Below are 15128 nucleotides of genomic sequence, written 5' to 3' on the forward strand. Positions count from 1 at the left end.
TGAGAATGTAATATAGGAAAACAAAATTAAATAAAGTATTCAATAAAGCACAAATTTATTATATTTCTGGAGGCACAATTTTACCAACAGTATACACAAATCTACGTAATAACAAACTTCTTCATTATTTCTCCATTCATTTAAAAACTGAATAGAAAAATTACCTCATTTCAGGAATAGAAAAATCCTAGAATCTACAATAGCTATTTGTACTTACTGCTACAAATTATAATATATTATTGATGGATAGTTCTACAATCTATACAAATACCTACCTTAATTACAAATAACAATGGGCTTAAATGCTCAATAACGTGATGATACCAGAGGGGGGAAATCCCTCATGTGAAGGGAAATAAAACACCATCTTCCAATTTCATTTGGGACAATCATGGGAAACGTGCTATTAAAAATGTGCTATCAAATATAAACATTACATGAAGTATAGAGAAAGGCAAATACTCACAAGGGTATTGTCTCCAGGCATACAAACTTTAAAAACTGGTAAGACTATATAGTTGCAAACAAGGGAGTTCTCTTACTTGGACAAAAGCCATCACAGAGTGAAGCTCCTATGCTCTACACTCAAGGCACACTGGAGGGCTGGGCGCTGCAGCTATGGGCCGCCCAGTTTTCTCACTGGATCCATAGCAAGGAGACTTACACTTGCTAAAAGCAAAGTCCTGTTGTAACATATTTTGTAATAAAAGGGCAAAACCCTTTTATGCATTATGTACACTCACTGAATAAGACAGTACATAAAATCCTTCAAGTATATACAAAAACTTCATTTTAATCAGTTTAAGGTTTATATTTCAGATAGCAATGATATTTGTGTAGACTGGCATTTTTACGGTTTAGTTGTTTGTTAAACAAGAGGAAAAGGATCCAGCATTTCTGGTGGTTTCACTGAGGACTGAGGATCCATAATCTTTTATACGTAAAATGATGTATTTCTTCAGCAGAAAGAATTAAAGTTCTTTTGAACTTGTAGTAAGTACATTTACTAAAATAATTTGAGGTCCAGCTAATCCCATTCAAATAGACACTAAATCATAGCTCAGGGAGAGTGCCTTAATTTATAGTGAATACATTATCAGCTGCATCCAGTTTGGGTATAGCACAAGTTCAGCATTCCTATTATCTTGAAAAGTGACCGGAAACTTCTCTATCTTTTCGTGAGGAAAACATTTATTACCAGCTCTTTTGTTTTGTTTTTTGAGGAAGATTACCCCTGAGCTAAGATCTGCTGCCAATCCTCCTTTTTTTCTGAGGAAGACTGGCCCTGAGCTAACATCCATGCCTATCTTCCTCTACTTTACATATGGGACACCTGCTACAGCATGGCTTGACAAGCGGTACCTAGGTCTGCACCTGAGATCTGAACCAGCGAACCCCAGGCAGCTGAAGCACAACGTGCGAACTTAACTGCTTCGCCACAGGGCCAGCCCCTTTTAGTTTGTATTCTGTCTACATAAAAGGAAAGTATGCAGAAGACATGCTATATCCCAATGTAAAAACATGAATTAAAGAATTAAAATGAGAGAGGAAAGGACAGATGGCACAGTGTTAGGCCGACATGCACAAAAATGTCTGCTAAGCAGACACCACACACCACATCAGCATGAGAAAGTCTGGGTAAAGGTTTTAAAAAATTCCACAGAATTTCAATAAAATTTTCTAAATTACATACAAACTATGAGCTCTGACTCATATAGAAATAAATGTTCTTTTTACTTTAAGCACCAATATGCTCAAAACATTAATTTGAGCAGAGAGCAGAAAACCTCATTGGATGTTAGATTTGGAGGCAGGATAAAAGAACTCTGGCTTCCCTGGAAATGAAAACATCACAACATGCATAATTTAGAGCACTGGGTCAAATAGCATCCCACAACACACCACCCCCATTATTGTGGACCTACAGGCAGATTATTATGAGTTAACGGACTTCAAACAACGGTACAGACATAAAAAAAGATACACTGGAAATCACAAGTCTACTACTTTTTATAAATCTGATTATGATTTTACAAATAAGTTTCAAGAAATTTGATTCAGTACGTTTTACAAAATATACTTTTAAGACGTCATGAACTTCTCCCTCAATTTTTTTTTCATACTTCTGAACACATTACATGCTCTGCCCAGAAAACATTTCCTTTTATGAAGAATCTTTTTACTACTCCTTTAAAAAAAATTATCTTCTATAAAATCATTCTTTGGTGTCTAAAGGGTTCCACACTGGGAGTTAGGTTCTTGAATATGATAAGAATTTAACTTTGTTGCCAAAGTGCATTTTTTTAATGCCTGTGTCTTTTTTGTTTTAGGTAATTCAACTGAGGGAAGACCTTGCCTAATTTATGTTTTAAAAGCAGCTGGAATAAAAAAGCAGTAATAATAAAGTTTAAAAAACAAACCAATCAAGTTAATATAGTCAACTCTTAGTTCAGGTATTCAGGTGAGAGGGCAGTACTATGGATGGTTTAATAGATGTCAAGAATAATTCATAAACTTATAAATTCAGAGAGCTCGAAGACTCTGAGCATCATCTGGTAGTATAAGGTAAAGGTGGGTGGTAACAGTGGAGAAAATGAGTGAATGAACACACAAGACTCCTCAAGATCTTCCATCATCTGCACACTAACAGAAACTATAACTTACACTGGGAGCATTTCAAAACAACGACGCAGTGCACAGGATGGTTGGTATTAAAAATCCACAAAATTTGGAAAAGCAATTGTTTCACAAAATAAGATGAACTAGCATTGTCATTAGTGCCCTCGACACCAGTGACCCTGTATATAGCAAATGGAACCCTGCCTCATATTTTAGCACTGTATCAGACAACGCTCCATTGCTATTCACAGGGTTTTCACGGCCAGTTTTTTCAGACATAGGTGGCCAAGTCCTTCTACCTAGTCTGTCTAAACTGGAAGCTCTGCTGAAACCTGTTCACCACCCTGGTGGTATCTGAAATACCAATGGCATAGCCTTCCGCATCAGGGCAACATGCAGTCACCAGAGTATGACAACCGACAGATGGGCGGTGTAGTTCCCTGACTGGGAAACAAACCTGGGCTGTGGCAGTGAGAGCGCCGAATCTTAACCACTAGACAACCAGGGCTGGCTGGAACTAGCATTGTGTTTCCACGATAGCAGTTATGACGAAATACTTGTTTGTTTACATATCTGTTTCCACACTAGACTACAAGATTTCTGAGGGCAGCAACCAAAACTTTACATGCAAATATTCTGAGTAGACAGCAGTGTTGCATAATAATATTTACTGAATACATGAATGAATCAATGAATCAAAGATTGAATGAACATCAGCAGTGAAAAAGATACAAGTCAGTCAAATACTTAAGTTAAAATGACAGTTGAATTCTTCAGAAGAATGCTATGATTAACTGGAACTTTGCTTTGCTATACTGTCTACTACGAGTATGCAAAAACCAGGAAGAAGAAAAGTAGCCTCAAATGAATAAGGCGGCACAGAGATGACTGCCATATTGGAAAATTTAGAGTTAATGTATTTGCATTTTATTTTGATGATTATTAAGGCACAACTAAAATACAAGGTGCTTTGATCTTAAAAGGTTGCAAATTGTTTGTGCTCTCAGGTACCAAATGACAAATTCTATACCTCATCCAAGGATGAAAAAATGTTTGTATCCCAAAATAAATGGAAAGATTTTCATTATTTATATTCTGAAAATGCTTACATATTAGGGATTAGATAGTGGTTATCCTTAGGTTACTACTTCTGAATTGTAATAAAAACATTAATGGTGGTTTCTAAGATTCATTAAGTAAAATATTAGGCAACTATAATTTTTTTTATTCTAAAATAGAATAGCCAGAAGATTTTGTATGGATTTTCATGAATTTAATATACGACTTCTAAATAATAAGCAAAACCTTGTCAAGTTTTTTAGTTATACCAATATCATGTAAAACAAAGTACACTGGGCCAAACTAGTTATCTGTAAATTCAAACATTCTGCTTAAGGAAAGTTCATGAATGTGTGTAGCTGTCTTCCATGAAACTGACCTCAAAAAACTCAAAAGAAAAAATAGATCAGAACACATAAATAGAAATAAAAAGTTACCTTGCCTTCGTAGTTCATTTTTAACAGCTTCAACACCTCCTGTTTTTTCAATGAAGTCATATATAACTTTTGATGTTTCTTTGTCTTTAAGTTGTGCCTCTGAGATTCCACACATATCAAAAAGATTCTTCAATTCTGGATCCAAATTATTCAGCTACAACAGATAAAATAACTGGTAACCATAAAAATCTATCCCCATTTTTAAAAATAAGCATGATAAAATTTAATTCTTATCTGTGCCCTTTATGAAATTATTTTCTCTTAAGTTTATAAATTTTAATATGGTTACATTATTCATATGTTAACTAAACTTTCTTATAAAAAATAGAAAAGAACAAAGAACAGATTTTATATTTTATCTCATCCCTTTTTTGTTGCCTGCCTTCAAAAAGAGGGCATCTAACCCATTCATGATTCAGACATCTCTAATGCTCATCTATTCCACCTTGTCCTAAATAAGATACAAGTGTAATCACAAGTAAACACAAAAAAAGTAAATCAATTTGAAATTTGAGGGTAAAGGATTTCTTTAGAACCCAAGCACCTGCAGACGGCTCAACCAAGAGGCATTCAATGAATGTTCTAGATTAACATTGTAGTTACAACAAAACTAACCAAAAGGTTTTTTGACCCCCATCACAAATATTTATTTTCAAAATAATTTTTTTAAACCTTGATTATTTGTCAAATGTGAAATACATATTACAGAGGTAACCAAAATAGAGATAAAATGTTAAAAACACTTATTTGTGCCAAAAATTTCACCTATCTTGCTCACAGTGCTATAACCTGACGAATGATGAGATTGTCAAAAAGAATAGAAAAGATCTAGATAATTCAACAACTGGATATTCAGAATTTGATTATAGCACTTTCCAGTAATTTGGCATATATTCCCCTGAAATGATCACTTATCAGAAATCATTTTCTTATCTTGGCTTTCAAAACACAAGCATTTTACATTACAGTATATAAAGCCAAGGAGTAAAAAAATTTTGTCTTTAGACATTTAACCACGAATGACAGAAAACTACTGTTGTTTGGAACCTCAGTGGTATATGTGCATAAACACAAGCACGTTCAAATAAACACTAGAATTCACAAAAATGAATAATAAAAATAAAAATCTAAAGACAGGCCATAACATTCCCACATAGATAGAGTAATAGTGTTTATGCCTTGAAAAGACACTTACATCAAAGCCTGTATTTGGATCCCAACCGACATGTCCAATGTGCCTAAGGTAGTAGATAGAAAAAAAAATGCATAAAGGGCATTAAAAATATAATATATATGAAATCCAATCCAGCTATTACATTTTTGGCCATAATAGTTCTCACTGACATAATCATATTAAGAGAAAAACCATACAATCAGGAGACCAGGATGCTAGCCCTGGCTCTGCTACTAATTGAGTCTTAACATTTTTGCACAATCTTTCTGAGCATCCATTTCCTTAATTGTCAAACTAGCCTAAGAATACAAGCACTACATATATAGGAGAGGATAGGAGTTTTGTAATGAGCTAATGAAATAATGCATATGAGAATGTTTGAAATTTGTCAAATAAATAGCAAAGGTTTGATGCCTGTTATAGACTGAATGTTTGTATCCCCCAAAAATTCCTATGTTGAAACCTAATCTCCAATGTGATGGTATTTGGAGGTGAGGATTTTGGGAAAGGTCTTCTCAAGAATGGGATTAGTGCCCTTAAAAAGGAGGTCCCAGAGAGCTCCCTTGCCCTCTTCTGACATGTGAGGACATAGGAAGAAGACAGCTATTAATGAACCAGGAAGCGGGACTTCACCAGACACCAAATCTTGCCTGCCTCTTCCCAGCCTTCAGAACTGTGAAAAATAAATTTCTGTTGTTTAAGAGCCACCCAGTCTATGGTATTGCTATAGCAGCCCAAATGGACTAGGACAACGCCTCTAGGCAATTTCCAAATATCATTTATAGAGAAAAGTGAAAAATCATTTTTATGTCCAACAATTAGTTGAAGAAACAACTTTATCTAATTTTTCTTTTCTGATGGGTGAAAAGTAAATAAACTATAAGATGCACACAAAGTCTACTGAGCAACAGCCTAAAAAAAACCCCAACAAACTCTATAGCTAAAAAGGAACGCAAGTGATAAATGTAATCGTCCTCCCCAAAAGAAAACAAAATTTTCTAACAAGTTAAAAATCAAGAGCAGCAGTGAGTAAATCAAAAGTAAAGATGGGAAGAACAAAAGAACTGTCTTACTGGAAATTGCTTGGTGTTCCAATATCTGCCTTGGTTAATCTCTTTTTTTTAGCTTTTCCTTTTTTCTTTTCTTTGGTATGGGAGATGTTGTTGACTTGAGGACCATAAAATCTATTCGTTGTGATTTCTGGATTTTTTATGTCAACTGTTGCCATGGGTAGATTAGGACCTGCAATTAAGTCAAAATAATACGAAAGGGATATAACTTAAAACAATTATTAAAATCATAATTTATAATTTAAATATCTTTTTCTGAAGTAGGACCACTTCATTACTATAAATTATTTAAATTTTAAACTTGCATGTTAACTTCTTATAAACAATGGGTAAAGTACTGCCTAAATTTCAAAAGCCTATAATAATAAATTCTTAAACACAGTAGCATAGATATGTTATTTCAAAGCAAACTTGTATTTCCATAACATTAAATCTCACAAAGAATATGTATTTTGAACAAAAATTTAAATTTAATTGGTCTGATCCCTTACATTTTGACTACAATAGCTTCACACCCAACACATTACTCAGTTGTAAAGTTGTATACATCACATAACAAGAATAGTAAAAGAAAACAAGCATCTGCTTTGTTTTTAATCTGACAAAAATCTATTCTTACTTCTTTGTTTCAACTTTATTCACGAGGAAAAAAATACTTGTACAATTATTACTACTATTTTTTTCAAAATTGCCATATTTAAGTCTAATAATATTTCCCCCATCAGTACATACACTTTGAGCATCAGAAGTACAGAACTCAAAAAATTAAGATGGGGGGGCTGGCTCCATGGCCGAGTGGTTAAGTTCGCGCGCTCCGCTGCGGCGGCCCAGGGTTCGGATCCTGGGCACAGATCGGATCCTAGGCGCGGACATGGCACCGCTCATCAGGCCACGTTGAGGTGGTGTCCCACATCCCACAACTAGAAGGACCTGCAACTAAGATATACAACTGTGTACAAGGGGGTTTTGGGGAGAAAAAACAGGAAAAAAAAAAAAAAAAAAAAGATTGGCATCAGTTGTTAGTCCAGGTGCTAATCCTTAAAAAAAAAAAAAGACAATTGGCAACAGCTGTTAGCCCAGGTGCCAATCTTTAAAAAAATAAAAAAATAAAAAAACAAAAAAAATTAAGATGGAAAAATTCTCAAAACACTCCTGTTCCACAAGGATCAACAGTAAAAATATCACAAGTATCTTTAGGAGTGACACTAAATGTAGCACAAAACTTGTTTCATAATTCACAAAAATATTCTTGGTCTTAAAAAAGCACGAGAGTCTGAAGGATGTATTCAACTTAGAAATTCCTCATAAATTTAACTTTTATAAGCCTTATAAAGGGTAACACATGTTTCTTAGAGACTCTGTTTAAAATATATGATTCCCTGACAAAACCTCCTACCAGATAAAATTCCTCTGACATGATTACATTAATGACAATTTCCAAAATGCTGTATAAAACACAATCACTATCATGCGGAAAAGCAGTTAACATAGCACACCTAAGGACGCTACGCTTAGAAGGGTCTGCTTGCAACGCTGGCCCTCAGCTGGCATTTGTGAACTAGGATTTCAAGAGGGTTTCCATCATTGCCTGATAAGATGAGCTCATTGTGCCTCAACTGTTTGTGCTAACAATGTGGTTTATGCTAAACATTTGCTTTCCTCTGGTATGTGCTAGACAGAGGAAGCCTACATAACCAGACCCAAATAAACCCTAGGTACTGAGACCCTAATGAGCTTCTCCTTTTACAACATTTCACGTGTTCAAACAATTCATTACTGGAGGATTTAAGTGCATTCCCTGTGACTCCAACAGGAGAAGACTCCTAGAAACTTGTGTGTGGTTTCCCTGAGACTCAACCCCATGTGTCTTTCCCTTTGTTGATTTTGTTTTATATCCTTTCACTGTAATAAATCTTTGCCATGAGTACCACTATGTACTCAGTTCTGTGAGTCCTAGTGAATCACCACCAACTGTGGGGATGGTTTTGGGGACGCTAACACAATCACAGAATGGCAAATAGAAATCTCAAGAAATTCTAGGCTAATGTATATTAGGTAACCACTAAATGTCAATTTGACTGTAATTCTTCAATTGTGCTAAAAACCTCCATGTGTTCTATTCTTAAAGTTATCTGAAAGAACAATGTTTATTTACATGGGCAAATTATATATAACCCATTTTCTCTCTTTCAACTCTACTGTTAAAGATGAAATAAAGCTAAAATGAAATTATGAAAACCATCTTCCACCTTATCAGACAAGTAAACAATTTGGAAAGATGTGTATTTTTAACATCACCAAAATTCAGCTATTTTCCCTCAATATTCAGTCTACTTACATATAAGTATAATATGTAACTGTCTAAAAGTTCTATTTATAATTTCATACAAAATTCCATGAGAAGTTGCTCATATTGGCAAGAAATAAAGAAAGTCTTCTTGGAAAAAATGGAAGCTAGTGAATAATATAGATAAAATCCATAAAAGCTGACTCAGTATCAGAAGAGCCAAGATGGCGCCGTGAGTAGTCCTCTTTGTCTCTCGCCCTTCGAGTCTACAATTATTTGGACACTTATCGCTTGACAAAGGATATCCAGACAGCATCTCAGGACGTCTGAGACACCCACGCGACTATACATTGGAAGGCGGATGGACTTTCCTCCGGGAGGATGTGGAAATAGGTGAAAACTCTCCGACCCCGACGGGCAGCCTAGTACCTGCAAGCGGCTTTCTTCCAACGGACGCCCCCAGAGGATCCACACACATCTAGGGCAGGAGCGAGAACACAACAGAGGAGCGACGGTGGAAACAGGTGACCAGAACCCTACCTAAACCCCCTGCAATTACTCCTAAACGCAGAGGGAAACTTTGGAGTTGCACACCTGAGCCCGCGGGGAGTCTCTCCCCGCCATTGGCGGGGAGACCCAGCCTGGTGCTCAGGGCGCCCGGAGGGTCCCAGAGAGAGACACGGAGGGCACGGAGATCTCCCAGCTGCCGTTGCCCGCCCCGTGGGACTAGGGATTGCCGGAGATCTCGGAGAGGACCGGGGCCGGGGGAATTTTCAAAGGCCGGTTCTGCGACCCGGAGGGGAGGCGCCGGAGCTCCGCCCGGGCAGCAGACAAAACTCTCTGTCTGCCGTTAGCAGAGGGGCCACGCTGAGCATTCACGGCTCCGGGAGAGGCCCGGAGAGAATCCCAGAGGGCGGGGCGACCCCCAGCTGCCGTTGCCCGCCCCGTGGGGCTAGGGATTGCCAGAGATCTCGGAGAGGACCGGGGCGGGGGGAACTTTCAAAGGCCGGTCCTGCGACCCGGAGGGGAAGCGCCGGAGCTCCGCCCGGGCAGCAGACAAAACTCTCTGTCTGCCATTAGCAGAGGGGCCACGCCCAGCATTCACGGCTCCGGGAGAGGCCCGGAGAGAATCCCAGAGGGCGGGGCGACCCCCAGCTGCCGTTGCCCACCCCGTGAGGCTAGGGATTGCCGGAGATCTCAGAGAGGACTGGGGCTGGAGAGAGTTCCAGAGACCCAGCTTAGTAGCCTAGGGGGAAACCCTACAGGCTCACAGCAGCCTTAGGGAAAGCCTCTGCACAGCACCAGTAGAAGGCACCCAGCCGCCAGCCACAAGGCTGGAAGACCCCAGGGCAAAAGCAGCATAGCTAGGTGTACTAACCACAGACTGTAGAAGATGCCAATAGCTCTCCTGCGACCCATAGAGGACAAGTGAGATTTGGTGGGTGCCGACAGCAACGGAGCAACAAATATAAGTGATCCCACCCCTGGCCGCTGGAAAAGCCCATAACACCGTTGCAGACCCCAAGGAGAGAGCACATCTAGGTGGGCTGCAACAGTAGGCACCTGCAGCCTGAAGCCCCCCTGTGACGGCCCCCACGGCAGAGGAGGGAATCCAAAGGGCCACTGTGGCTACGAAGAGGGGCCCAGGCCCAGTTAGCAACTACGGACAGGGTTCCTGGTTGGTGAAATATAAACAGCTGCTCCTCCCACCGCAGCAGCTGAAACAAGTGAAAGGAGCAACTAAACTCTATCTCCATGCGGAGGCACAAATCAACAACATCAAGCAATATGAAAAAATACATTAAATCTCCAGAACAGAAAGAAAGCAACAAATACACAGAAAACAATCCCAAAGAAAATGAGATATATAACCTAAATGACGATGACTTCAAAACAGCCATCATTAAGATTCTCAATGAGTTAAGAGAGAATTCTGACCGACAACTCAACGAGTTCAGGAGCTATGTCACAAAAGAGTTTGATACGATAAAGAAGAACCAAACAGAAATATTGGAAATGAAGAACACAATAGAGGAGATTAAGAAAAATCTAGATGCTCTGAACAGTAGGGCCGATAATATGGAGGAAAGAATTAGCAATTTGGAAGATGGCAATATAGAATTGTTGCAGGCAGAGGAGGAGAGAGAAGCAAGACTTAAAAGAAATGAAGAAACTCTCCGAGAATTATCAGACACAATTAGGAGATGCAACGTAAGGATTATAGGTATATCAGAGGGAGAAGAGAAGGAGAAAGGGGCAGAAAACCTATTCAAAGAAATAATGGCTGAGAACTTCCCAAATCTGGTGAGGGAGATGGATCTTCAGGTGACAGAAGCCAATAGATCTCCAAACTTTATCAATGCAAGAAGACCAACTCCACGGCATATAGTAGTGAAGCTAGCAAAAGTCAACGACAAGGAGAAAATATTAAGGACAGCCAGGCAAAAGAAACTAACCTACAAAGGAACCCCCATCAGGCTATCAGCAGATTTCTCAGCAGAAACTTTACAGGCTAGAAGAGAGTGGAATGATATATTCAAAAATCTGAAGGACAAAAATCTACAGCCGAGAATTCTCTACCCAGCGAAAATATCCTTCAAATACGATGGAGAAATAAAAACTTTCCCAGATAAACAAAAATTAAGGGAGTTCATTGCCATAAAACCTCCTCTTCAGGAAATCCTCAGGAAAACCCTCATTCCTGAAAAATCCAAAGAAGGAAAGGGGCTACAAAACCAAGAGCAGAGGAGATAAGTAGAAGGACAACAACAGAGAGTAGCAGCTCTACATCAGAACAGATTAAACCATGGGACGAGAAACAAAGGAAACTGAAGAAAACCGGAAAACAAGACACAAAATGGGAGTGGTAGGCCCCCACATCTCAATAATCACTCTAAATGTAAATGGATTGAACTCCCCAATCAAAAGACACAGAGTGGCAGGATGGATCAAAGAACAAGATCCAACAATATGCTGCCTCCAGGAAACACACCTCAGCCCCAAAGACAAACACAGACTCAGAGTGAAGGGATGGAGAACAATACTCCAAGCTAATAATGAACAAAAGAAAGCAGGTGTTGCTATACTAATATCAGACAAGGTAGATTTCAAAGCAAAACAGATAAAGAAAGATAAAGAGGGACAGTATATAATGATAAAAGGGACTCTCCACCAAGAAGACATAACACTTATAAATATATACACACCCAACACAGGAGCACCAAAATTTGTAAAGCAACTCTTAATAGAACTAAAAGAAGACATCAACAACAATACAATAATAGTAGGGGACCTCAACACACCATTAACACCAATGGACAGAACATCCAGACAGAAAATCAACAAGGAAATAATAGAATTAAATGAAAAATTAGACCAGATGGACTTAATAGATATATATAGAACACTTCATCCAAAAACAGCAGGTTACACATTCTTCTCAAGTGCACATGGAACATTCTCAAGGATTGACCATATTTTGGGAACCAAAGCAAACATCAATAAATACAAGAGAGTTGAAATAATATCAAGCATCTTTTCTGATCATAACGCTATTAAACTAGAAATCAACTACAAGAAAAAAGCAGAGAAAGGTGCAAAAATGTGGAGACTAAACAACACGCTTCTCAACAAACAATGGATCATTGAAGAAATTAAAGAAGAAATCAAATATTATCTGGAGACAAATGAAAATGAGAACACGACATACCAAACCATTTGGGATGCAGCAAAAGCAGTCCTAAGAGGGAAATTCATCGCAATACAGGCTCACCTCACTAAACAAGAAAAAGCTCACGTAAGCAACCTCAAACGAAACCTAACGGAACTAGAAAAAGAAGAACAAACAAAGCCCAGAGTCAGTAGAAGGAGGGAAATAATAAAAATAAGAGCAGAAATAAACGATATTGAAACAAAAAAGACAATAGAAAGGATCAATGAAACAAAGAGTTGGTTCTTCGAAAGAATTAACAAAATTGACAAACCCCTAGCCAGACTCACCAAGAAAAGAAGAGAGAAAGCGCAAATTAATAAAATCAGGAATGACAGAGGAGAAATCACAACAGATACCAATGAAATACAAGAGATCACAAGAGAATACTATGAAAAACTATATGCCAACAAATTGAACAACTTGGAAGAAATGGACAAATTCCTAGACTCCTACAATCTCCCCAAACTGAATCAGGAAGAAATGGAGAATCTGAATAGACCAATCACAAGTAAGGAAATAGAAACGGTAATCAAAAACCTCCCCAAAAACAAGAGTCCAGGACGAGACGGCTTCTCTGGAGAATTCTACCAAACATTCAAAGAAGACTTAATACCTATTCTCCTCAAACTGTTCCAGAAAATTGAGAAAGATGGAGAACTCCCTAACACATTCTATGAAGCCAACATCACTCTGATCCCCAAACCTGACAAGGACAACACAAAGAAGGAGAACTACAGGCCGATATCACTGATGAACATAGATGCAAAAATCCTCAACAAAATTTTGGCAAACCGATTACAGCAATACATCAAAAAGATTATACACCATGATCAAGTGGGATTTATACCAGGGACACAGGGATGGTTCAACATCCGCAAGTCAATCAACGTGATACACTACATCAACAAAATGAAAAACAAAAACCACATGATCATCTCAATAGACGCAGAGAAAGCATTCGACAAGATCCAACACCCATTTATGATAAAAACCCTCAGTAAAATGGGTATAGAAGGAAAGTACCTCAACATAATAAAGGCCATATATGATAGACCCACAGCCAACATCATACTCAATGGACAAAAGCTGAAAGCCATCCCTCTGAGGACAGGAACAAGACAAGGGTGCCCACTTTCACCACTCCTATTCAACATAGTACTGGAGGTGCTGGCCAGAGCAATTCGGCAGGAAAAAAAAATAAAAGGAATCCAAATAGGTAACGAAGAAGTAAAACTCGCGTTGTTTGCAGACGACATGATCTTATACATAGAAAACCCCAAAGAATCCACAGAAAAACTATTAGAAATAATCAACAACTACAGCAAAGTAGCAGGGTATAAAATTAACGTGCATAAATCAGTAGCATTTCTATACACTAACAATAAACTAACAGAAAAAGAACTCAAGAACTCTATCCCATTCACAATCGCAACGAAAAGAATAAAATACCTTGGGATAAACTTAACCAAGGAAGTGAAGGATCTATACAATGAAAACTACAAGACTTTCTTGAAAGAAATTGACGATGACATAAAGAGATGGAAAGACATTCCTTGCACATGGATTGGAAGAATAAACATAGTTAAAATGTCCATACTACCTAAAGCAATATACAGATTCAATGCTATCCCAATCAGAATCCCAAGAACATTCTTCACAGAAATTGAACAAACAATCCTAAAATTCATATGGGGGAACAAAAGACCACGAATTGCTAAAGCAATCTTGAGCAAGAAAAACAAAGCCGGCGGAATCACAATCCCCGATTTCAAAACATACTACAAAGCTACAGTGATCAAAACAGCATGGTACTGGTACAAAAACAGGTCCACAGATCAATGGAACAGAATTGAAAGCCCAGAGATAAAACCACACATCTATGGACAGCTAATCTTCGACAAAGGAGCAGAGGGCCTACAATGGAGAAAAGAAAGTCTCTTCAACAAATGGTGCTGGGAAAACTGGACAGCCACATGCAAAAGATTGAAAATCGACCATTCTTTTTCACCACACACCAAAATAAACTCAAAATGGATCAAAGACCTAAAGATTAGGCCTGAGACAATAAGTCTTTTGGAAGAGAATATAGGCAGTACACTCTTTGACATCAGTTTCAAAAGAATCTTTTCGGACACTGTAACTCCTCAGTTGAGGGAAACAATACAAAGAATAAACAAATGGGACTTCATCAGACTAAAGAGCTTCTTCAAGGCAAGGGAAAACAGAATTGAAACAAAAAAACAGCTCACTAATTGGGAAAAAATATTTACAAGCCACTTATCCGACAAAGGGTTAATCTCCATAATATACAAAGAACTCACACTGCTTAACAACCAAAAAACAAACAACCCGATCAAAAAATGGGCAGAGGACATGAACAGACATTTCTCAAAAGAAGATATGAATATGGCCAATAGACACATGAAAAGATGTTCATCATCGCTAATCATCAGGGAAATGCAAATCAAAACTACACTAAGATATCACCTTACCCCCGTTAGATTGGCAAAAACATCCAAAACCAAGAACGACAAATGTTGGAGAGGTTGTGGAGAAAGAGGAACCCTCATACACTGTTGGTGGGAATGCAAACTGGTACAGCCACTATGGAAAACAGTATGGAGATTTCTCAAAAAGTTAAAAATAGAAATACCCTATGACCCAGCCATCCCATTACTGGGTATCTATCCTAAGAACCTGATATCAGATATCTCAAGAGTCCGTTGCACCCCTATGTTCATCGCAGCATTATTTACAATAGCCAAGACGT

The 15128-nt window shown here is 38.2% G+C and overlaps 1 protein-coding gene across 2 annotated transcripts in view; it reads right to left on the reverse strand.

Annotated features, from left to right (window-relative positions):
- Positions 1-15128, reverse strand: part of WASL (WASP like actin nucleation promoting factor) — an 88781-nt gene that overhangs the window by 13292 nt on the left and 60361 nt on the right. For both annotated transcript variants that reach the window (XM_046669356.1, XM_046669357.1), the window contains exons 6-8: positions 6363-6531; positions 5311-5353; positions 4116-4269 (exon numbers count right to left, since the gene is read on the reverse strand). In XM_046669356.1, the coding sequence (XP_046525312.1) occupies positions 4116-4269; positions 5311-5353; positions 6363-6531 (366 nt within the window). The remainder of the gene's footprint in view (positions 1-4115; positions 4270-5310; positions 5354-6362; positions 6532-15128) is intronic.

This window comes from Equus quagga, chromosome 8 (assembly GCF_021613505.1).
Source record: "Equus quagga isolate Etosha38 chromosome 8, UCLA_HA_Equagga_1.0, whole genome shotgun sequence".
NCBI classification, from domain to species: Eukaryota; Metazoa; Chordata; class Mammalia; order Perissodactyla; family Equidae; genus Equus; species Equus quagga.